At 39.6% G+C, this 24,168-nt stretch overlaps 1 protein-coding gene and 1 long non-coding RNA gene across 4 annotated transcripts in view; one reads left to right on the forward strand and one right to left on the reverse strand.

Annotated features, from left to right (window-relative positions):
* LOC148007781 (uncharacterized) overlaps positions 1–23,204 on the forward strand; it is a 46,661-nt gene extending 23,457 nt beyond the window's left edge. Inside the window, exons 2-3 of the long non-coding RNA XR_015652322.1 lie at positions 17,408–17,532; positions 21,373–23,204. This is a non-coding gene — a long non-coding RNA (uncharacterized LOC148007781). The remainder of the gene's footprint in view (positions 1–17,407; positions 17,533–21,372) is intronic.
* Positions 779–24,168, reverse strand: part of Gvinp1 (GTPase, very large interferon inducible 1) — a 38,897-nt gene continuing 15,507 nt past the window's right edge. Inside the window, exons 3-4 of one of the 3 annotated variants that reach the window (XM_087659130.1) lie at positions 19,512–19,576; positions 779–15,630 (exon numbers count right to left, since the gene is read on the reverse strand). In XM_087659130.1, the coding sequence (XP_087515256.1) occupies positions 8,334–15,626 (7,293 nt within the window). In that variant the 5' untranslated portion in view covers positions 15,627–15,630; positions 19,512–19,576 and the 3' untranslated portion in view covers positions 779–8,333. 3 annotated transcript variants of the gene reach the window in all.

Below are 24,168 nucleotides of genomic sequence, written 5' to 3' on the forward strand. Positions count from 1 at the left end.
AGGGTACAGTGACTATATTCCCATAGGTACTGTTATTACAATGATAGCAGTACTAGTGATTTTGACAGTATCTGGGATGATATCATACTTCTCCTTAACTCTCTTGTCAATTCATGTAATGTAGTGCTAACATGAAATGTTAAATTGTTTTCCTAGATAATACTGAAGTGTTGGAATGAAGAGAATTGCTACTTTGAGGGGAAGGGGAAATAAAATGTACTTTGCAGGTTTTTTGTCCAAAGTCCAAATGAAAAGCATTAAATTTAAGATGTCTTTAGACACATCTCAATTGTTAGACTTTCTCATATTAATGTACTTCCACCCTCTAAGAAAAAAAAGAAACCTTTCAAAGATTCTCAGTACAATTGGTAGAGTGCTTGCTTAACACAATAAGGCACTGGGGTTGATTTCTAGCACCACATAAATTGGACATGGTAGATCAAGAGTTAGAGGTCATCTTCAGCTACACACTGAATTTGAGGCCAGTTTGGATTACATGAGGCCCTGTTTAAAAACAAAACATAAAAACAAAACCAAAAAACCCCTCAACCCCTTCCCCAAACAAAGAAACAAAAACCAAAACCCTTCTTGTGTAATTGTCAATCTTCATTTAAGAAACCTACGTGTGGCTTGATGTGTGAGGGATTGGGGGGGCTTTGAGAAGGGGAGGAAAGGGGGAAATGGAGGGGAAGAATCTGTTGAGAGGCTATGGGAGGAGAGGGGGTGCTGATATTTGGATGTGTAAAGTGAATAAATTAAATAAAAAGAAGTCTACATGTTTATATTTTTGAAATTTAATATCTTTATTGATTATATTTATTGGCTTCAATGTAGTGCCCTTTGTACATTGTGAATGAGCAAATAAACACATCCATCACTTCACATACTGATCACTTTTTGTCTCAAGAACATTTAAAATGTGCTCTTTTAGCAGTTTCAAAATGTACATTATTAATCATGGTGAAACAGATCCTATTCCTTGTGTCTGGGACTTTCTCCCCTTTGACTAATGTCTCCTTTCCCTTATGCTACCCTTAGCCCATGATAGCTGCTACTATATTCTCTACTTCTATATATTCTATAGAATTGTTCTATATATTCGTTATTCTAATTTTGGAGTGCATTTATAAGTGAGTACCTCACATCCTATGAGATTGGGTATGTGCTAGCCTCATATGTACAGGCCTTATGGTTCCTTTTCTGGTATCTCTGCTGTAATGGACAGGAATGTCCTTAAATTTATATACTATAAAAATATACATAGCTATGGTTTGAAGTGTGGTTTAAGTCTTTTAAGTGGATTTTATATTATTATATGTTCACATATATTGGTAATTGATTTTTTGTATGTTATGATTGCCTGCTGTGTGTGCAAGCTTCCCACAGAGGCCAGAAAAAGTATTCCCTGGAAATGGAGTCACAAATGGCTCTAGAACTGCCAAGTAGATGCCAGGAACTCTCCCAGGTTCTCAACAGAAACAACATCTGCTCATAACTTCTGAAACATCTTCTTAGCCATGACAATTAGATTTTAAACCAGAAGAAATCGAGACAGAGAATTAAAGATATTTTATAATAAAGCTACAAGCTTTTATACATTTCATTCTAAAGAATGGAAATATTGGACTGCTCCCAAACCCTGTGGGAGAGAGAGCTCACCGCCGAGACAGGTGGGCACTCCTGAGACTGCAGAGCGGAAGAGACCACCAACACTGCCCACCCCTGCCCACGTCCCTGGCCCAAGAGGAAACTGTATACGGCCTCTGGGTTCCCTTGGATAAGGGCACAGGAGCAGGAAATCCGCTGCGTCTGAGACACCTCCAGAACCTGAAGGGACTGACCGGATAAACAGTTCTCTGCACCCAAATCCCGTGGGAGGGAGAGCTAAACCTTCAGAGAGGCAGACATGCCTGGGAAACCAGAAGAGTCTACACTTGGCCCACATCTCTGACTCCAGAGGAAAAAACCAAACGCCATCTGGAACCCTGGTGCACTGAAGCTCCCGGAAAGGGCGGCGCAGATCTTCCTGGTTGCTGCCGCCGCAGAGAGCTCATAAGCAACACCCCATGAGCAAACTTGAGCCTTGGGACCACAGGTAAGACAAACCTTCCTGCTCCAAGCGACCTGCCTGGTGAACTCAAGACACAGGCCCACAGGAACAGCTGAAGACCTGTAGGTAGGAAAAACTACACGCCCGAAAGCAGAACACTCTGTCCCCATAACTGGCTGAAAGAAAACAGGAAAACAGGTCTACAGAACTCCTGACACACAGGCTTATAGGACAGTCTAGCCACTGTCAGAAATAGCAGAACAAAGTAACACTAGAGATAATCTGATGGCGAGAGGCAAGCGCAGGAACCCAAGCAACAGAAACCAAGACTACATGGCATCATCGGAGCCCAATTATCCCACCAAAGCAAACATGGAATATCCAAACACACCAGAAAAGCAAGATCTAGTTTCAAAATCATATTTGATCATGATGCTGGAGGACTTCAAGAAAGACGGGAAGAACTCCCTTAGTGAAACACAGGAAAACATAAATAAAGAAGTAGAAGCCTACAGAGAGGAATCACAAAAATCCCTGAAAGAATTCCAGGAAAACATAAATAAAGAAGTAGAAGCCTACAGAGAGGAATCACAAAAATCCCTGAAAGAATTCCAGGAAAACACAATCAAACAATTGAAGGAATTAAAAATGGAAATAGAAGCAATCAAGAAAGAACACATGGAAACAACCCTGGATATAGAAAAGCAAAAGAAGAGACAAGGAGCTGTAGATACAAGCTTCACCAACAGAATACAAGAGATGGAAGAGAGAATCTCGGGAGCAGAAGATTCCATAGAAATCATTGACTCAACTGTCAAAGATAATGTAAAGCAGAAAAAGCTACTGGTCCAAAACATACAGGAAATCCAGGACTCAATGAGAAGATCAAACCTAAGGATAATAGGTATAGAAGAGAGTGAAGACTCCCAGCTCAAAGGACCAGTAAATATCTTCAACAAAATCATAGAAGAAAACTTCCCTAACCTAAAGAAAGAGATACCCATAGGCATACAAGAAGCCTACAGAACTCCAAATAGATTGGACCAGAAAAGAAACACCTCCAGACACATAATAGTCAAAACACCAAATGCACAAAATAAAGAAAGAATATTAAAAGCAGTAAGGGAAAAAGGTCAAGTAACATATAAAGGCAGACCTATCAGAATCACACCAGACTTTTCGCCAGAGACTATGAAAGCCAGAAGATCCTGGACAGATGTCATACACACCCTAAGAGAACACAAATGCCAGCCCAGGTTACTGTATCCTGCAAAACTCTCAATTAACATAGATGGAGAAACCAAGATATTCCATGACAAAACCAAATTTACACAATGTCTTTCTACAAATCCAGCACTACAAAGGATAATAAATGGTAAAGCCCAACATAAGGAGGGAGGCAAGCTACACCCTAGAAAAAGCAAGAAACTAATCGTCTTGGCAACAAAACAAAAAGAAGAAAAGCACACACACATAACCTCACATCCAAATATGAATATAACAGTAAGCAATGATCACTATTCCTTAATATCTCTCAACATCAATGGTCTCAACTCCCCAATAAAAAGACATAGATTAACAAACTGGATACACAAAGAGGACCCTGCATTCTGCTGCCTACAGGAAACACACCTCAGAGACAAAGACAGACACTACCTCAGAGTGAAAGGCTGGAAATCAACTTTCCAAGCAAATGGTCGGAAGAAGCAAGCTGGAGTAGCCATTCTAATATCAAATAAAATCAATTTTCAACTAAAAGTCATCAAAAAAGATAAGGAAGGACACTTCCTATTCATCAAAGGAAAAATCCACCAAGATGAACTCTCAATCCTAAATATCTATGCCCCAAATACAAGGGCATCTACATATGTAAAAGAAACCTTACTAAAGCTCAAAACACACATTGCACCTCACACAATAATCGTAGGAGATTTCAACACCCCACTCTCATCAATGGACAGATCATGGAAACAGAAATTAAACAGGGACGTAGACAGACTAAGAGAAGTCATGACCCAAATGGTCTTAACAGATATTTATAGAACATTCTATCCTAAAGCAAAAGGATGTACATTCTTCTCAGCTCCTCATGGTACTTTCTCCAAAATTGACCATATAATTGGTCAAAAAACGGGCCTAAACAGGTACAGAAAGATAGAAATAATCTCATGCGTGCTATCAGACCACAACGGCCTAAAGCTGGTCTTCAATAACAATAAGGGAAGAACACCCACATATAAGTGGAAGTTGAACAATGCTCTACTGAACGATAACCTGGTCAAGGAAGAAATAAAGAAAGAAATTAAAGACTTCTTAGAATTTAATGAAAATGAAGGTACAACATACCCAAACTTATGGGACACAATGAAAGCTGTGCTAAGAGGAAAACTCATAGCTCCGAGTGCCTGCAGAAAGAAACAGGAGAGAGCATAAGCAGCAGCTTGACAGCACACCTAGAAGCTCTAGAACAAAAGGAAGCAAATACACTCAGGAGGAGTAGAAGACAGGCAATAATGAAACTCAGACCTGAAATCAGCCAGGTAGAAACAAAAAGGACCATAGAAAGAATCAACAGAACCAAAAGTTGGTTCTTTGAGAAAATCAACAAGATAGATAAACCCTTAGCCAGACTAACCAAAGGACACAAAGAGTCTGTCCAAATTAACAAAATCAGAAATGAAAAGGGAGACATAACTACAGATTCAGAGGAAATTCAAAAAATGATCAGATCTTACTATAAAAGCCTATATTCAACAAAACTTGAAAATCTGCAGGAAATGGACAATTTCCTAGACAGATACCAGGTACCGAAGTTAAATCAGGAACAGATAAACCAGTTAAACAACCCCATAACTCCTAAGGAAATAGAAGCAGTCATTAAAGGTCTCCCAACCAAAAAGAGCCCAGGTCCAGACGGGTTTAGTGCAGAATTCTATCAGACCTTCATAGAAGACCTCATACCAATATTATCCAAACTATTCCACAAAATTGAAAGAGATGGAGCACTACCGAATTCCTTCTATGAAGCCACAATTACTCTTATACCTAAACGACACAAAGACTCAACAAAGAAAGAGAACTTCAGACCAATTTCCCTTATGAATATCGACGCAAAAATACTCAATAAAATTCTGGCAAATCGAATCCAGGAGCACATCAAAACAATCATCCACAGGCATGCAGGGATGGTTTAATATACGGAAAACCATCAACGTGATCCATTATATAAACAAACTGAAAGAACAAAACCACATGATCATTTCATTAGATGTTGTGAAAGCATTTGACAAAATTCAACATCCCTTCATGATAAAAGTCCTGGAAAGAATAGGAATTCAAGGCCCATACGTAAACATCGTAAAAGCCATATACAGCAAACCAGTTGCTAACATTAAACTAAATGGAGAGAAACTTGAAGCAATCCCACTAAAATCAGGGACTAGACAAGGCTGCCCACTCTCTCCCTACTTATTCAATATAGTTCTTGAAGTTCTAGCCAGAGCAATCAGACAACAAAAGGAAATCGAGGGGATACAGATTGGTAAAGAAGAAGTCAAAATATCACTATTTGCAGATGATATGATAGTATATTTAAGTGATCCCAAAAGTTCCACCAGAGAACTACTAAAGCTGATAAACACCTTCAGCAAAGTGGCTGGGTATAAAATTAACTCAAATAAATCAGTTGCCTTCCTCTACACAAAAGAGAAACAAGCTGAGAAAGAAATTAGGGAAACGACACCCTTCATAATAGACCTAAACAATATAAAGTACCTCGGTGTGACTTTAACCAAGGAAGTAAAAGATCTGTACAATAAGAACTTCAAGCCTCTTAAGAAAGAAATTGAAGACCTCAACAGATGGAAAGATCTCCCATGCTCATGGATTGGCAGGATTAATATAGTAAAAATGGCCATTTTACCAAAAGCGATCTACAGATTCAATGCAATCCCCATCAAAATACCAATCCACAGTGAACTAGTCTATGGGGGGAGGGCGGCAATGGGGGGAGGGTTGGGAGGGGAACACCCATAAGGAAGGGGAGGGGGGAGGGGGATGTTTGCCCGGAAACCGGGAAAGGGAATAACACTCGAAATGTATATAAGAAATACTCAAGTTAATAAAAAAAAAAATACCAATCCAATTCTTCAAAGAGTTAGACAGAACAATTTGCAAATTCATCTGGAAAAACAAAAAACCCAGGATAGCTAAAACTATTCTCAATAATGAAAGGACTTCAGAGGGAATCACTATCCCTGAACTCAAGCAATATTACAGAGGAATAGTGATAAAAACTACATGGTATTGGTACAGAGACAGACAGATAGACCAATGGAACAGAACTGAAGACCCAGAAATGAACCCACACACATATGGGCACCTGATTTTTGACAAAGCAACCAAAACCATCAAATGGAAAAAAGATAGCATTTTCAGCAAATGGTGCTGGTTCAACTGGAGGTCAACATGTAGAAGAATGCAAATCGATCCATGCTTATCACCCTGTACAAAGCTTAAGTCCAAGTGGATCTAGGACGTCCACATCAAACCAGATACACTCAAACTAATAGAAGAAAAACTAGGGCAGCATCTCAAACACATGGGCACTGGAAAAAATTTCCTGAACAAAACACCAATGGCTCCTGCTCTAAGATCAAGAATGGACAAATGGGATCTCATAAAACTGCAAAGATTCTGTAAGGCAAAGGACACTGTGGTTAGGACAAAACGGCAACCAACAGATTGGGAAAAGATCTTTACCAATCCTACAACAGATAGAGGCCTTATATCCAAAATATACAAAGAACTCAAGAAGTTAGACTGCAGGGAGACAAATAACCCTATTAAAAATGGGGTTCAGAACTAAACAAAGAATTCACAGCTGAGGAATGCCGAATGAATGAGAAACACCTAAAGAAATGTTCAACATCTTTAGTCATAAGGGAAATGCAAATCAAAACAACCCTGAGATTTCACCTCACACCAGTGAGAATGGGTAAGATCAAAAACTCAGGTGACAAGAAATGCTGGCGAGTATGTGGAGAACGAGGAACACTCCTCCATTTTTGGTGGGATTGCAGACTGGTCAAACAATTCTGGAAATCAGTCTGGAGGTTCCTCAGAAAATTAGACATTGAACTACCTGAGGATCCAGCTATACCTCTCTTGGGCATATACCCACAAGATGCCCCAACATATAAAAAAACACGTGCTCCACTATATTCATAGCAGCCTTATTTATAATAACCAGAAGCTGGAAAGAACCCAGATGCCCTTCAACAGAGGAATGGATACAGAAAATGTGGTACATCTACACAATGGAATATTACTCAGCTATCAAAACAATGACTTTATGAAATTCATAGACAAATGGTTGGAACTGGAAAATATCATCCCCAGTGAGGTAACCCAATCACAGAAAAACACACATGGTATATACTCATTGATAAGTGGCTATTAGCCCACATGCTTGAATTACCCTAGATGCCTAGAACACATGAAACTCAAGACAGATGATCAAAATGTGAATGCTTCACTCCTTCTTTAAAAGGGGAACAAGAATACCCTTGGCAAGGAATAGAGAGGCAAAGATTAAAACAGACATAGAAGGAACACCCATTCAGAGCCTGCCCCACATGTGGCCCATACATATACAGCCATCCAATTAGACAAATGGATGAAGCAAAGAAGTGCAGGCCGACAGGAGCCGGATGTAGATCTCTCCTGAGAGACACAGCCAGAATACAGCAAATACAGAGGCGAATGCCAGCAGCAAACCACTGAACTGAGAACGGGACCCCTGTTGAAGGAATCAGAGAAAGAACTGGAAGAGCTTGAAGGGGCTCGAGACCCCTTATGAACAACAATGCCAAGCAACTAGAGCTTCTAGGGACCTAAAGACTATACATGGACTGACCCTGGACTCTGACCTCATAGGTAGCAATGAATATCCTAGTAAGATCACCAGTGGAAGGGGAAGCCCTTGATCCTGCTAAGACTGAATCCCCAGTGAACGTGATTGTTGGGGGGAGGGCGGCCATGGCGGGAGGGTGGGGCGGGAACACCCATAAAGAAGGGGAGGGGGAGGAGATAGGGGGTTGTTTGCCCGGAAACCGGGAAAGGGAATAACACTCGAAATGTAAATAAGAAATACTCACGTTAATAAAAAAAATAAAATAAAATAAAAAGAATGGAAATATTGGAGACTCTTGTTAGTAGGAGGAGTTTTACAATTATTTAGGTGTGCTGTGACTCTTTCTGATATTGGGCTACTTATTGAATATTATTGTTCTTTCAAGTCATTTAGCACATCCTCCTTTGTGATTTTGGCCCATGCCTCTGGGATTTCACCTGTATCTGTAAATTTTTTCTGGTATTTTTCCTCTAGTTTTGATCTGAAGTGTGAGACAAACCATTTCCAGTATGACTGGGTGGATGAATCTGGGGCGATGCTCCATGTGGCATAATCCCCTCCTGCCTGTCGGTAGTTCTTATATGGGATTTCCCGGTTATTTCCCAAAAGCATGAAGCGGTCACTTGCTACTGAACTGGTACAACAGTCAATGACAAAGTGGTCTGTTTTATGCTTATGCCAACCATTGACAGCCTGAGGACGGTGGAATGGCACACTGTGGTCTCCTTCATGTTGGGGAATGGTGTTTGTACAAATTGCATTACACAAAGGACACTGTTTCCAGCAGCCACAGAGATGTTCAGAGAGAATTTTCTCAATGTCAGGGACCATTTCATCCATTTGCTTACTTGAACAGTCCTCTTCTACTTTCCTCATTGCAGGATCCAAAGCTGTGCTCATGGCTTCTTTGAGAAACTCAGTGTCTGTTATCTCCTGGTGCTCGATGCTTACCAGGTCTCTCCTTGGGAAGACCAGGTTGCTCCCTAGATGGTCACAGAACAAATCCAGCCAGCCAGATGCAGTGCTGCCTTTATCTTTAGCCACTGATGTGGACTCATGAATGGCAGACAGGATGGCATTCTTGATGTCACCTAAACTTATTTTTAAAAAAGTCTTTATTTTTTTACTTCCTTCATCTGAACAGTATTGTTTAATATGGTTTTCAATATAGCTGCTAAAAAAAGATTTCGTATAATGAAGGTACTGCCAGTAATTATCAAAGTTTTCTTCTTCTGCCAGAGAAATGAGAATATGTTTCTCCAAATTAGCCCTGTTTCCATTGAATTCAGGGCAGCTAGATCGCATGTCTCCAGCTATTTTAATGACCATTTTCCCCCTTATGGTGGCAGAGATAGCAGGAGTGAGCTTGTGCCAAAGAAAATCAACAAATGTTTTGATGGAGGTGGCACCTTGGCAGGAGATCTTAAAACTCATAAAGAAATCATCTTTCTTTCTCTCCAGATAGTTCACAGGGTCATTCGCACTCTTGAATGCCTTGTGCATTTCCTTAAAATTCTTAGATGCTCTTTGGAATAAGCATAAAGACAAGTCAATGATGTATTTGCTTGTAAATGTATATCTTTCCTCAGTATGTGCAGATTTTACTTCTTCTTCTATTATTCTCAGAATTTCATGGAAATAACTTGAATTATAATCACACTGTTGCTTATGAATATTGTTGATAGTTTCATTAAATCTTGTAATAATATTTTCAGTAGTCATATTAATAGATACCCTATCACAGACCTTTAATGTCCTAGTCATGAAGTTATACTTCTTACTCATTTTTACATGCTCATCATAATTTATTTGAAATTTGTCTTCAGAATATCTCATTAGTATGTCCACCATGTTTATCTCCTTTTGGAAATACTCCCAGAGGATGTTTTCAGAATCTGTGTCAATGTCAGGTTCTATGACTGGAGGAAGATCTAAGGACACCTCACAGACCCATTTTTTCCAAAGTTGATTGAATTTTTCATGTAATTCTTCTTCATTTAATTCTTTACCCTTTACAGTTAAAGCCAACTTTCTGCTTCTTTCCAACAATTCATTTTCATAACTTGATTTTTTCTTGTCCAGCCTTTCTTGATTCTTTTTTAAATGAATAAGTTCATTGGCTTTCCTTCTGGTGTCTGAAATAAGTGCCTCTTTAAGGATTATTAGTTTATTTTCAAAATTTGATTTCCATTGAACTAGTATTTCATTGTCTGGGTCTTCACTGAAATATTTTTCAAGTTCTTGCTTAATTGCCATATACTTTTCTGTGACTGGAGCCTCAAATATGCTTGTTTTGAGTGCTTGAACTTTTCCATTCTGAATCTGATTGATTAGCTGGTTCTGAAAGTCGAGCATGTGACTCCTCAGCTCCCAGGTCCAATGGTTATACATGGTTTCCAGCTTGCTCATGGCCATGATCTCTCTGGTGTTCCTGAAGCTGAAAATAAAGTTCTCATTGACTAGGGCTTTCCACAAATCTTGAACTCGAAATTTGACATCTGATATCTTCATGATACTACCTCTGGGTTCCTGTTTGGCAGTCAAAATAATTCTATTCTTTAGTTCTTGAACATTGTGACTATAACGAGGATTGGGAGGGGCCATTGGGGGATTGCCATCCCATAGGTGAGCAAAGTAGTAGACATGATTATTGACATCAAACTTAATGACGTCATTGAAGTGGGATACATTTGAGCACTCTTCTTGTTCTGCAGCTGTTACTGCCATTTCATCCAGTCTCTGCTCTAAACACCTGCGTCCTTCCATATTTTGGTCTTTTGCTGTAACTTCTCCCACATTTTGATGGACAAAGAGGCAACTGGGGGAGATTTTCACTTGTTTCATCCTTAGAAATGCTTGAACAGCTATTTGTAGGATGTCTTGCATCTCCGAGGGATTCTCCCCAAAAATATTGATCAGAGTCAAGTTTCCAAGGCCAATCACAAAGGTTGCCAACTCATTGTCCCAATTTTGGGATTTATTGTTTAGTTCTGGAGCCCGAAGTCCTTCTGTATCTACAACAAGCACAAAGTCAAAGCCAAGTTCTTCTGTGAATGTCTCTTCCACCTTCAGAAGTTGCATGTAGGCCCCCTTGGTACACCTGCCTGCACTGACTGTGAACTGTAGGCCAAACAGGGCATTCAGCAGGGTAGACTTCCCTGAGCTCTGCAGGCCAAGGACAGAGAGAACAAACAGCCTTTTGTCTCCAACTTTCTCTGAGATCTTGTCAAAAATAGCTGCTAACCACTTTAGAGGGACATAAGACGCATCCCCATCCATCAGCTCAATGGGAACCCCAGCTATCATCAGATCTGCAGCAATTTGAGGGAGGCAGAGAAAAAATTTCTCTCTAGAGGAAGAAGTTTCTTCCAGAGCTTCATAGATCTGGCCAACTTCTCGGAGAAGATGCTCAGTTCCTAAAGTACAGTCATGAATCTCCATGGAGATGGCTTCTATCTGCTTCTGCCAGAGTGTCAGGGAGTTGCTCTTCTGTGCTCTTTGCTTTTCTCTTTGCACCATTAACCACAAAGATCTCTGCTTTTCGTGCAACTTTTCCAGGTGTTCTATAGTCAGGTTGTCAAAAAACAGAGTCAGCCACTGCAAAAAGTAGAGATTGTTATGGGTTTCTGAATATTCTTGGAGGAGTTGAAGAACAGAGCGCATCAAATCATTGAGGGGAAAGGCTTTTTCCAATTGCCGACGTCGAATTGTTCTTTTGTCTGTCTCAATCTCACTCTTGTGTTGTTCAATGCTCCTATTCCCCTTTTCTCTCAGATGATAGAATTCTTTGTCTTTCTTACACCAAAGGTGCCAAAGTTGTCCCTGTAGGGGTAGTAAATTTTCTTTTGTCTGAGATAACTTGCATTCCTCCAGGAGGGCCATTATGGTCTGTGCCTTTTCTTTGGCTTCCTTGCAGTCCCTCTGGTCTTCATCAATAAGGAATCCTTGTTTTCTAGCTATCTGTGAACAGTCCTCTAAACTGAGAGCAGTATTAGAGAGCTCTAGAAAATGTTTGATGGCATTTGTGAGCTCCTCTGTTAATTCTGCCTCATTTCTATTCTTGATGCCAATTCTCATTCTTTTACCAGAATTATTTGCTATGACTTTTTCTTTGTCATCAATCAAGCAGATCAAGGGTCTTGGTGACTGACAGAGGTGTCTGACAAAGTTTTGGTTTTCTTTATTGTTATCAGAAGCTGACATGAGGATCACAATGAGAGAAGAGACATCTTGCAGGAAGGTGAGTTGTTGGCAATGTTCCTTGGCATCTCCATGAAGATTGGTGAAGGTCAGACACTTGTCAAATATGTCCTCACCTTGGCCTGCAGGACAGAACCAGCAGATTTCCACCACTCCCTCCATCATGAGGCAGTTTTTGTTGCTTCCTCTACAGTGTCTGTGAAAAAACACATCATGTTTACGTTTACTGAGGAGAGAGTTCATGATCTGAGATTTGGAAGCAGAGAGGCCATTTCCTACTCTAATGAAGGACACGATAGGGGTAGAGACTCGACATATCTGCTGATTCTTGTGACTGTAGCTCTGGTCTTGTAGTGATTCACTTGATTCTTGCCAACTCTTCCTAATTTGTCTGAGAGACCAGAGATAAAATTCAATCTGAGAATTGTTGGGATTTGGCACCACAAGGGGAAGTGCATATTGACAAATGGAAAGTTTGGACAAAATATATTGCTTGGTAAGATCATCTGCACAATGAAAAATGGCCATCTGGATATCCATTGGGTGAATATGGGGCCAGGACTCAGTGGCCGAAGGATAGCTAAGACTATCATTGTCTTTAATGACATCTTCATATGGATCAAAATCTTCATTTTCGTAATCGTCGGAACCTATGGAGATCTGTTTTTTTATGTTTTCATCATTTTTGAAGACAAGATGTCTCAACCCATAATCCAACATCAGTAGCTTTTGTAGGAAATAAAATGGAAGTTCCTTTTCAGATCTCGGCTGTGAATTGTACACAGAGGTCTTGTAGAGCAGATGGAAGTCAGCTCTGCTCATTCTTTTTGGGTAGTAATGGTCTAGGCCTAGCCGTTGGAGTAAATCTAGGAAAGGTCCATTTTCTATCATTTCCTTTGTGTTGTTGTCATTACTTTGTTGTTTATAAGTCTGCTTCTTTTCATGGCAGAGACTTTGCAATTGTTTTTTTACCTCATCCATTTCTAAAGGCGGGGTGGTGGCTTTATAGTCCCCATCAATGAGTAATCTCAAATCATTCTCCAGATTTTCCCAGTCATGATGTGCTCCATGTTTTGTAAGAATATGTGCAACTTCTTCAGACAACAGTTTTCCCATATGTTGTTTTATTAATGTCAAACGTTGTTCTTTATCATCTGTAGAAATATCTGTGATTTCAACTGTGGTTCTTAGAGCTGTGAGCACCAGGAATGCCTGGGCTCTGTAATTGCAAATATTTTTAAGCTCTTGGTATTTGTGTTGATTACTTTGCATTTGATCCACGAGGAAGTTTAACTCATTACACCCTAGAAGATGCTGAAAAATGCTGTTTACCAACTGATAGCCTGCACCAGCTGCAATGGTGAGTACCAGCAGCTGCATGTCTGGCTGCTCTGTTTCTCTGAGGTACTTCATGAAGGAGCTGAGGGCTGTGGTGACCTCATATGTAGCCGTTCTTTTTGCTTCTTCCACTGTTTCTGGAGACTCACTTTTGAAATTTATCTCCATCAGGGTTGTGTGAGTGTTCTTTAATGTCTTAATGAATTCAGAAAATGAGGTGATTTTGACTTGCTCTTCCTCTGACTCTGACTGATTGATCCACTGTATGATGGATTGTGCCTGAGGAAAGTTTGTCACTTTGTAGACATGAGGTTCTAGGAGGCTGCCCAACTGAGATTTAATAAACTGAGTTTTATAAGTGGGTGAATTTTTGCAGAAGTTGACAATGTTTATTAGAAAATTCTGCAGATCCCAATCTGTGAGGCATGTATTAATCCAAATGGTATAACTTTTTATTTTTTGACTCAATGTTTGCATAAAATGTATTAATGTATTAAGCTGTTCTTCAGGATCAGAAACCTCCCAGCATTTCACATCCTCTAGGAAAAGTCTAGCTTCTTCTCTAGCAGTAAGAAATTCTTCTCCTTCTTGAATCTGGGCAGCGAGTCCAGTCAGAGCAGTGTAGTTGTCTTTTAGGCAGTTAGCCACTTGAAGGGCGTCCTTAAAATCAGTCCTGTGACTGGACAGGATGATGTCCCAAATAGGTACCAATTGGAGTCCCCTATCAATGACAGACCAGGTTTGATTGCTAGCTACAAGACCAGCTGTCCACTGGACAATTCCATCTGCTTTTGCTGGTCCACCTGTCTGTGCTACAGATAGTTGCACCTTGGTTTTCAGGTTCTCATGAGTTGTACTGTGAGATGCTGTTTTTGAATGTGAGTCTGGCATATTTACACTTGCACCAACTTTAACTCCGAAGCCACTATAGCTGCCTTTTATGTACATATTCAAAGACTCTTCTGCTTGCTTCTTTACATCATCCAATTGCTCACTTTTGAAACCTTCTGAAATGGCTTTCCAGCAGTAGATTCCCCCCAGGTGCAGTGGACCTTGGTTAGCATGAGAGCCAAACCTGTGGAAAAAGTTTTCAGTCCTGTGCCTCAGTAAGGGGAATCCATCTGGGTGTGTAGTCTGTTCCAGGAGCTCTTCAATACTTTTTAGTTCCTGGAGAGCAGCCTTGGAGAGCTGAAGATAATTGATGTGAAAATGGCAGGTGGCCAATGGGACATAGCTGAACTTGGCTGAGCAGAAATAAGATTGCTCTGAATGTGATTTGTGGGTATCGTCAGTTTCTGTTTGTTTGTTTTGACCCATACCAGCTTCTAGACTAAGTCCCCAACCTTCGCCTTTAACCAAGGAGTTTGGGCTGAAACCCAGCATCTCTATAGTGTGTGTAAATGTGGCTTGTTCTTGAAAAGATGAAAATTCCTTTGTTTCTATCCACATGCCACGTTCTGGGCCAACAAGTGAGAACTGCTTAGGGACACTGAGTAGCTCTTCTCTCTTCTGAATCAGGCTTTTTTGGTGGCTGCTCTTATAAATTCCCTGCAGGGCCAGCCCTCCAGATGCCCATCTTACCAGGTCTCCATCTGAGAGGTTTTGACTGAGAGCCAAGGTCTGTTCCATGTGACTGAGATGTTTCTCCATTATCTCAGTGATGTCTTTTAGGGACACTTCAGCCACTGGCCAACACTCCTCAGGGATCTCCATTGCTTGCCTCAGCTCTGCTTCTCTTCTCCTCACTGCCTCTTCTTCTCTGCACTTCCCTTCTGACTGCAAGGCTTTCAGAGCGTGCAGTGCCTGTCCTGCCTGCCTCTGCCTGGTCTTTATCATCTCCTCTGGTGTCTCGTGCAGCTCTGCAACACTATTTGGGTGTGAGAGGTCAAGCAGCCTCTCCAGAGCCCTTTTCTCCCATGTTTGTTGTGTCTGGGACTTCAGCTTCTGGAGGTCTCTTTTGTCTAAATATTGTAAAGCCTGAGCAGAGGTCACACCCAGGTCTTCCTGAAGCTTAGGCAGCCAGTAGTCAACAGACAGTCCCACTTCTGTCAGCATCTCCTGGAGATCGTGCCTCCTTTTGCTTCTTAGCTGAGGCTCATCAGGGATGTACTTTGCTGATGCCATGGCTCTGTAAGGAACAGATTGTAGTTAGTTTTGTCTGTGTCTTGACCTTAGGAAGTGTCAGCTGTGTGGTCTGAAAAGTGAATTACTAATGTTTCAACTCTCTTAGTCTTTTTGTCTCCTGTAATTGTTCAAGTGTATTTTAAAACAAGTCTCTCTCTCTCTCTCTCTCTCTCTCTCTCTCTCTCTCTCTTTCTCTCTCTCTCCTTCTCTCTCTCTCTTTCTCTCTCTCTCTTTGTGTGTGTGTGTGTGTGTGTGTGTGTGTGTGTGTGTGTGTGTGACATGTTTTGTTGGATACTATGATGAGTTGCCACTTTGCCTGATGTCATTTTTTTTCAAGACAGGGTTTCTTTGTGTAGCTATGGTTGTTCTGGAATTCACTCTGTATACCAGACTGGTCCTGAACTTGAAGATCTGCTTTCTTCTGCTCCTGAGTGCTGGTAGTAAAGGTGTCTACCACCATTGCCTCACACTTTGCCTGATTTTTAAACGTTCTCTTTCACAGAATAAATTGCTTTGAGGGAATTAATGTGAAGGATAGTATTTGATTAAATTCATGAGTTTGCTTGGTTGATGCTTTTAAAAACAAGTGATATTATCAGGTGATTATGTTTTCCTTATTAATTTTTGTGTTGGCTTGTTCCATTCCTATTTCTTTGTCACCTTTTTCTTTCTCTTCAGGGTTTTACTTTGTAGCTCAGGCTGGCCCCAGAGCTTGTTATTTAGCTTAGGATGGACTCTAACTTTGTTGTTGTTTTTTTTTCTTTTTCATCTTGGCCTCCTGAGTGCTGGGATTACCAGTGTGCATCACCATGCCTGGCTTTGTTATGTTTTTGTAGGTCATTTCATAATATTGAATTCTTCTCCTGGCATTACATATACTACCAATTTGTTTTCTTTCATTAACTCTTATTCATTATTCTTATTTTGTTAATATCATCTTTGAACATATGAAGACTATTTACTAATGGCATCTGCACCTACATATATAGCACAAATACTCCTCTGTGTCCAATATTTTATCAATTTTATGGAAATCTCTCCCTTATTGCCTCTAAATCATTCAGTGAGATAAGACTTCATGCTTCATTTATACTTATTCAAGTTTCCTTGACTCCTATCATTTTTGTCCTACTGAATTATACTACCATATGTCCAGGCCAGCAAGTGTTCTATTTATTTCTTTTTTCCCTAAGTATGAATTTAGTGTACTACTAATACTTAATCTGCTCTCTTAAATCTTACTTCAATCTCATTTTATTTTGTACTCCCCTGGCATGTCTCCTTTAGATTTTGCCTTTTTTCATGTTTCTTTTGCATTGCAATCATAGTTAACCTATTTGCTATGATTTGACTTTTGTCCTCCCTTAAGATCACATTAAATTTATCTGCCATTATACATTATTAAGATGTGAGATTTATTCATTTTTAAGATATGGTCTCACTATGCCACTGTGGCTTGTCTGGAACTAGTTATGAAGATCAACCTGACTTTGAATTCAGAGATTCTGCCTCCTGGGCTGTGGGATTAAAGGTGCATATTGTCATGACTGACAAAATGTCATACTTTTGAAGATGAGATTAATGCTGTTGTAAAAGAGCAAGTTTAGCTTCATTTGCTTCATTTGTATCCCGATGCTGGCTGGCTCCCTGATATTGAACTTCCTAACTCCGGGCTGGATTAAAGTAACCTGTTACAACAATCTAGGAGGGATGAAGACAAAATTGATACCAGAGAAGTGGAAAGTGGGTTGTTGTTGTGACAGAGATGTCAAATTTTACAGATAACCCTGGAGTTGGACAATAGAGGCTGAAAGGAATTGGATGCACAGGCTATGAAAGCTTATATTTACATGAGTAAGAGTACAGAGGCAATTCTGGTGATGGCTCAGAAGGAAAGATTTACAAGGTAAGTCTGAAATTTTTTTAGAGATTACCTAAATATTAGGATCAGAATGTGGTTAGTTAAAGTAATTCTCATGAGGGGCTTGGACAAAAATAAGAAAACAATATTGGAATGTGTCATGGTTTGAATATACTTGTCCCAGGGAGTGGCACTATTTGGAGGTGTGGTCTTGTTGGAGTAGGTGTGTCACTGTGGGCGTGGGTTTTAAGACCCTCATCCTAGCTGCCTGGAAGTCAGTATTTTACTAGCAGCCTTCAGATGAAGATAATAGAACTCTCAACTTTGCCTGCATCATTCCTGCTTAGATGATGCCCTGCTCCACCTTCATGATGATGGAGAAACTCTGAATCTGTAAGCCAGCCCAATTAAATGTTGTCCTTTGTGACTTGCCTTGTAAATGGTGTCTCTTCATAGCCGTAAAACTCTAAGACAGAAAATTAGAGGTAGGGATCTCCTTGGTCTATAATGGAAAGGAATTTAATTGAATTGTGTCCATGTTGGCTTATGAAATCACAATCTAAGAGTGATGAGTTAGAATATATGGCTGGAGAGATATCTAAGCAATAGTGTGCTTCATGGCTCCCTTTAAACTCCATATATTCAAAAGTAAAAAGAGAAGTGATTTAAAGACACAATTTAAGGAAAAGCAGAATTTAGAGGTTTAAAAAATTCTTAGTCTACCTGTGTAAAGAATAAGAAAATATATTTAAGAGAGAAAATGAAAGAGTCCAACAGCCATTTGATAACGAAATTAGTACGAGAGAAGTTAATTCTGTTTTTCAGATGAGATCAAGCATGTTCAAGGTGTTCTAGCTGTAGACCCCAAATTCTATTCTACAAAATGATTGAAAAAATGAGATTCAATTGCCATTCTAATAGTAATAAGAAGTGAAGAGTAAAGTGTGAGAGCTATCCATTACGTATGGAGTTAGTGACTGTGTTCCTGGGCAAGTTCAGCCTCTCTTTACTCTTTTACTTCTCCACCTTCATGTGATGAAGTAGCAAGAAGTTATTGACCGTCTAGCAGTGCCTTTACCTTAGACTTCCCTATCTCCAGAATTGCAAGCCAATTTATTTATAGTCTCACTATGTTACTTTTCACTCTTGACTTTTAGATGCATTATTAACTTGGTTTATGTCAATCCCTTTACTCTTTATTCTCCCTTTTAATTCATGAAAAATTCTACTGCTATTCTCCATGCCTTACAAATTATGTATTTAAATCAGAAATGATATATAGTATCTCAGGTATTCTGTTAATACAACATAAGGGTTAAGACACATTCTTATTTTCATCTTGTTCTTTCTGAATTCTCTATGTTGTAAAATTTGAATATGAACTTTTATGGTGTACTCAGCCATTGTGGCCAACCTTTTAATGTAGACACATAAAATAAGTTGATAAAATTCTAAGATGAGAGGGATCAGTGGATAAGGGCACCTGGTAACAAGGTTGACAACCCAGGTTCCATTCCTTCATATATGTGCTTTAAAACACCCATGCCCACATGAACACATACATATTAATATAATAAATAAATAAGTAAATAAACGGAGAACAAATGTAAAATCTCAAAGAGTTTACTAGATATCAAAGAATGCCTGATAGAAAAGGTGTATAACATCAATAATGGTTAAAACATTTCCATAATTATTCTGGAAGGAGAGGAGCTAATTTAATGAGACACTGGTCCCTTTTTCTTCAGCCATCACAGTACTCATCAAATCCCAATTTTCTGGGAATCCTATTCTGAGAAAAGGAAAAATAAAAGGTACATATATTACAAAGGAATAAGTAAAAGTGTCCTTATTCACAGATAATCTATCTCAAAAACTCCAAAGTACAAATTAACAACCAGACAGAAACTACTGCTCAAAATAACAAATAAAAAGCTAGTCTGGGCTACATAGTGAGTTTTCAGATCAGCTTAGATGAAAAAGGCAGCTTAAAATGGTTAGGGAGTATTGTGGAATTGGATTACCTTCCTTTGCTCAGCAAAGTCTTGAAGATAGCCTGTGTTTCTATTGTGGATCTTGATCTCTGATTCTAGAGAGAACAACAGATATTTACCTCTAGTGTAGAGCTATCTCAGAAACAATAAATAAATACACAAAATAAAAATTACTATGTGGAGGATAGCTTCTAATGTATTTGAATGGAAAAGAACAACTCATTTCTACCTAAAAAGGAATTGTAAAGAAAACCACAGACATTCTAGAAACCTAAAAAAGACTGGGGAGAGAGATTTTTATGATGAAGCAGGATGCAAAAGCCCCTTGTCATAGGAATTTAGAAAGCCACATGTATTCTGAGAGTAGGACTAATATCCAGAAATTACCTAAGAAGTAAACTGACAATAGGTTAGAAAATAGTTGAAAATGATAATGCCTAATAAGCATTAGTATCTAAAGTATATAGAGAACTAAAAAAAATTCAATGGTAAAAGCAAAAATATGATTCAAAAGTAGACAATAGGAGGCCTGTGAGATGGCTCAGTGACTAAGGGTCTTTGTTACTATCCCCGAGGATCTGAATTTAATCTCTAGGATCTACACTAAGAGGACTATTTCCTGAGTTGTCTCTCTACCTTTACAATGTGCATGCCTACATACATCTCTCTTTTTGTCTCATAAAAAATTGGGCAATAGACCTAAGTAGACATTTCTCAATACAATGAATACAAGGGCCAGCAAGATGGCTTGACATGTAAAGGTTATTGTTGCTAAGCCTGATGACTTGAGTTCAGTCCTGTAATCTTTGCAAGCTGCCCTCTGACTTCCATTTGTATGCCGTGACACACAGAACATATACAGAAAACCAATAAATTCAATAAATGGATGTAACTTTTTTAAAATTTTATTTTTTCTTGGAAATTTTATGTATTTACATTTCAACTGTTGTCCTCTTTCTTCCCTCTCCAATACCCCCTGCCCCTGCTTCTATGAGGATGCTCTTCTTCCCACCCACCCACTCCACCCTCAACACCCTGGCATTACTCTACACTGGGGAAACAAGCCTTCACAGGACCAAGGACTTTTCCTCCTATTGATGCTGGACAATGCCATCCTCTGCTATGAATGTAACTTTTAAAAGATTCCATACAGATGACCTATAGGCATAGGAAAGTCTTTACAAAATATGGTCCTGCCCCTTTATCTGTTGCCTTGGTTCCATTTTGTCCTGCAAAGTAATCTAATAGGTTGTCAGAACAGTGTGGAATCTATTCCTGGGAGGCTAATTCTTCTTCTATTGGCACTAGAAGAACTTCAGACTTTCCTTTTCCTCACCATGAACTCCTGAGAAAATTTCAGTTCTTGGGGGAGGAGGTCCCTTTTTGCAGTAGCATGGTAGCCGAAGACTCAAGCTCAAGTTTCTTTAGAATATCTTATCTCTTGTTAGGGTAGGAGCAAAGAAATAATTGGAGAGTTCTATAATAATAAGTGGCAATTTCAATACAGAATATGATGCTATAGAAAATTAATAAGGAAATAGAGGACTGGAACAACACTATAATCCAGTATATGAATATATGTGAATGTATACATAATGCTCCCCCCTAGAACAAGATACTCATTTTTCCATAGGGCACATTTTCCATATGGTAAACATAAGATAATATCAATAAATATTAAAAGACTGAAGTATAAAGGATCTCCTTCTCTGATCATAATGGATTGAAACTAGAAATAACAAAAGGAAATTTAGAATATTCTCAAGTGTGTAAATTCAAGAACATTTTGTTTAAAAGGCAGGATGTCACCATATAGCCTAAGGTGGCTATTCTTGGCTGTCAATTTGACTACATCTGTCAATCTTTTTTTTTTTTTGGTTCTTTTTTTCAGAGCTGGGGACCGAACCCAGGGCCTTGCGCTTCCTAGGCAAGCGCTCTACCGCTGAGCTAAATCCCCAACCTTGACTACATCTGGAATTAGCTAAAACCCAAGCAACTGGTTACAACTTCAAAGATTTTTAAATTTAAATAATTTGAAATGGGAAGACCCACTTTTAATCAGATCTTTTGAGATGGGAAGATGCATCTTTAAATACAGCTCTTTTGAAGTGGGAAGATCCACCATTATCTGAGCCATACCTTTTGTTGGGAGCCTATGTAAAGGACATGGCGTAAGGAAGCTTGCTCTTTGCCTCTTTACTTTTACTCTAGCTGGTAAGTCTATTCCTTCACTGTCATTATAGGCTATTTCTTTAGGATTTGGATATATACTGGAGACCAGCTGAGACATCTAGCTGTGTGGACTGAACAACAACTGCTGGATTCTTGGACCTTCTGTTGGTAGACAGCCACTGTTGGACTACTGGATCACAACCTGTAGGCCATTCTAATAAATCCCCCCCAACAACAACCACAACAATGACAGCAGCAGCAGCAACAACAACAACAACAACAACAACAACACACACACACACACACACACTGCTTTAGAGAACTCTATCCGACTAATACATAACTCAAACTATTTTCTAAATCATAATCCTTGTAAAGTCTCAGGTTCAGAATTCAAGAAGGACAATAGGCCTTTGATGAGGAGACTTATTTGAAAAGTTGTGATATGGGAAATTGTAGGGGTATTTTTGAGTTTGACAGAAGTAAAATACAGAACTTCTCTGGGATTAGCTGGGGAGGGGATGTTAGGATCCTAGAGAACTTGATAGCTATCAGTGCCACCCTGAGACAATTGTTCTTGGGCTCTTGAATTCAAATAATGATATTTATGGACCACAAAGGGTGAGTTCTAGAGAGGAGTTATAGATTCTTAGGTCAGAGCTTGAGAGCTAGAGGGGAGCTTGAGAGCTAGAGGGACAGGGGCGGCAAACAAGAGCCCATGCATTGCTTCATAGGAATGAGCATTAGGACCTCAATTTAAATATCCAACCCCCCTGTAAATAGCTGGGCATGAGATCCAACCTCTGTCCAGTCAGATCTTGCACATTCTTCTACAGGATTGATTAGGGTGAGTTCTGCTCTTCTCTACACTCCCTACCCCTTGATGTAGCCTGGGTCCCATATCCTGTGCCCTGGTTTAGTCTGGCCACTTAAATGTCACAACTGATCTTTAGGCTTCCACTAGACCCTTCTTTGCCTGTCCCTGACCCATAGGCTCCTCTTACTCCACATCCAACCTTTCCACCCAGCCAGATCTTGCAATCCTCCAGGGTTTTGTCAGGTGAGCCTGACAATCCACTCCTCCACACACCCTCCCCAACCCTCAGTTTCTAAATAGGACTTCATTTGTCCAACATGACAGCAACTAGTATGTAGGACCTCATAAAACTAAAATGATTTTGCACAGCTAAAGAAACAATCAGGTGAAGAGGAAGCCTACAGAATGTGAGAGAATGTTTGCCAGCTATACATCTTATTGGCTTACAGACAATTTCACTAGACTTGTCCCAGGAACCTAGCACCAGCAATCTTGCAACAGCTTACATCCTCACATGTCCAGGTGTATAAGTGTATAAGGGGGACTACTCGGCTACTCCAGCTCTCTCTCTCCATTTTTTATTCTCTCTCTCTCTCTCTCTCTCTCTCTCTCTCTCTCTCTCTCTCCTCATTAGTTCCTTGCTGGCCTCTTTCTTTTTCCCTCTCTCCCTCTTCTCTCTTTCTATCCTTGTCCCCTTCCCTCCCCAACCAATAAATTGTCTTTCTATTTGTTCTGTTGCATAGCATGATTATTCAGGGGGACACTTTCCCTTCTGCCACAATTATACCATCCTTTTATAAAGTATATATCTGAGTCAATAAAACAGATGACTCATTCAAAAAATGGGCTTGGGGCATGAGCAGAGAGTTCTCAAAAGAAGAAATAGAATGACTAAGAACTATTCCCCAAAATGTTCATTATCTCTGACAATTGGGGAAACTCAAAATATCTTTGATTATTATATGTAACAGCAATGAAAAGGAGGCCATGAATTTGAAAAAGAGCAAGGAGGGATAGATACATGGGAAAATTTAAGGAAGGAAAGAGGAGGAAATCATGTAATTGTATTATAATCTCAAAGATGAAAGAAACAAATTTAAAACAACAACAACGACAACAACAACATCCAACTTTGAGATTTCATCTTACCCTAGTCTGCGTGACAAAGATTAACAAACCAAGTTGCAACAAGTGCATGGTAGTGAGGATATGGGGAGAGGAGAATTCTCACTGACTGTGGGATTGCAAACTGGTCTAGCCATTCTGAAAACCAGTGTGGAAAATCTTCAAGAAGCTAAAAATAAATCATGAAGAAAGAGGACTTTGATTTGCTGTTGTTGGAATTGCAAAAATGGCCCAATCATTCTGGAAATCAGTGTGGAGAATCCTCAAGGAGCCAGAAAGGAATCTACCCTATGACTCAGCTATATTTCTCCTCGTTGTATGTACTCCATGTCCACTCTCTAAGTACTGACCAGAGTGAGACTCCACGTCCACTCTCTAAGCACTGACCAGAGTGAGACTCCACGTCCACTTGGAGGACTTGACTCCTACTCCACAGTACTTGCTTGGCCGTGTTCATTGCTGCTGTGTTCACAATAGCTAGGAAAGAGAAACAGCCTAAAAATTCTTCAACCAACAAATGGAATGAAGATGTGGTACTTACACACTATCCAATATTTTTAGCTATAATTAAAA

The sequence above is a fragment of the Rattus norvegicus genome, chromosome 1 (assembly GCF_021556685.1).
Source record: "Rattus norvegicus strain SHRSP/BbbUtx chromosome 1, alternate assembly SHRSP_T2T, whole genome shotgun sequence".
In the NCBI taxonomy this organism is placed as follows: domain Eukaryota; kingdom Metazoa; phylum Chordata; class Mammalia; order Rodentia; family Muridae; genus Rattus; species Rattus norvegicus.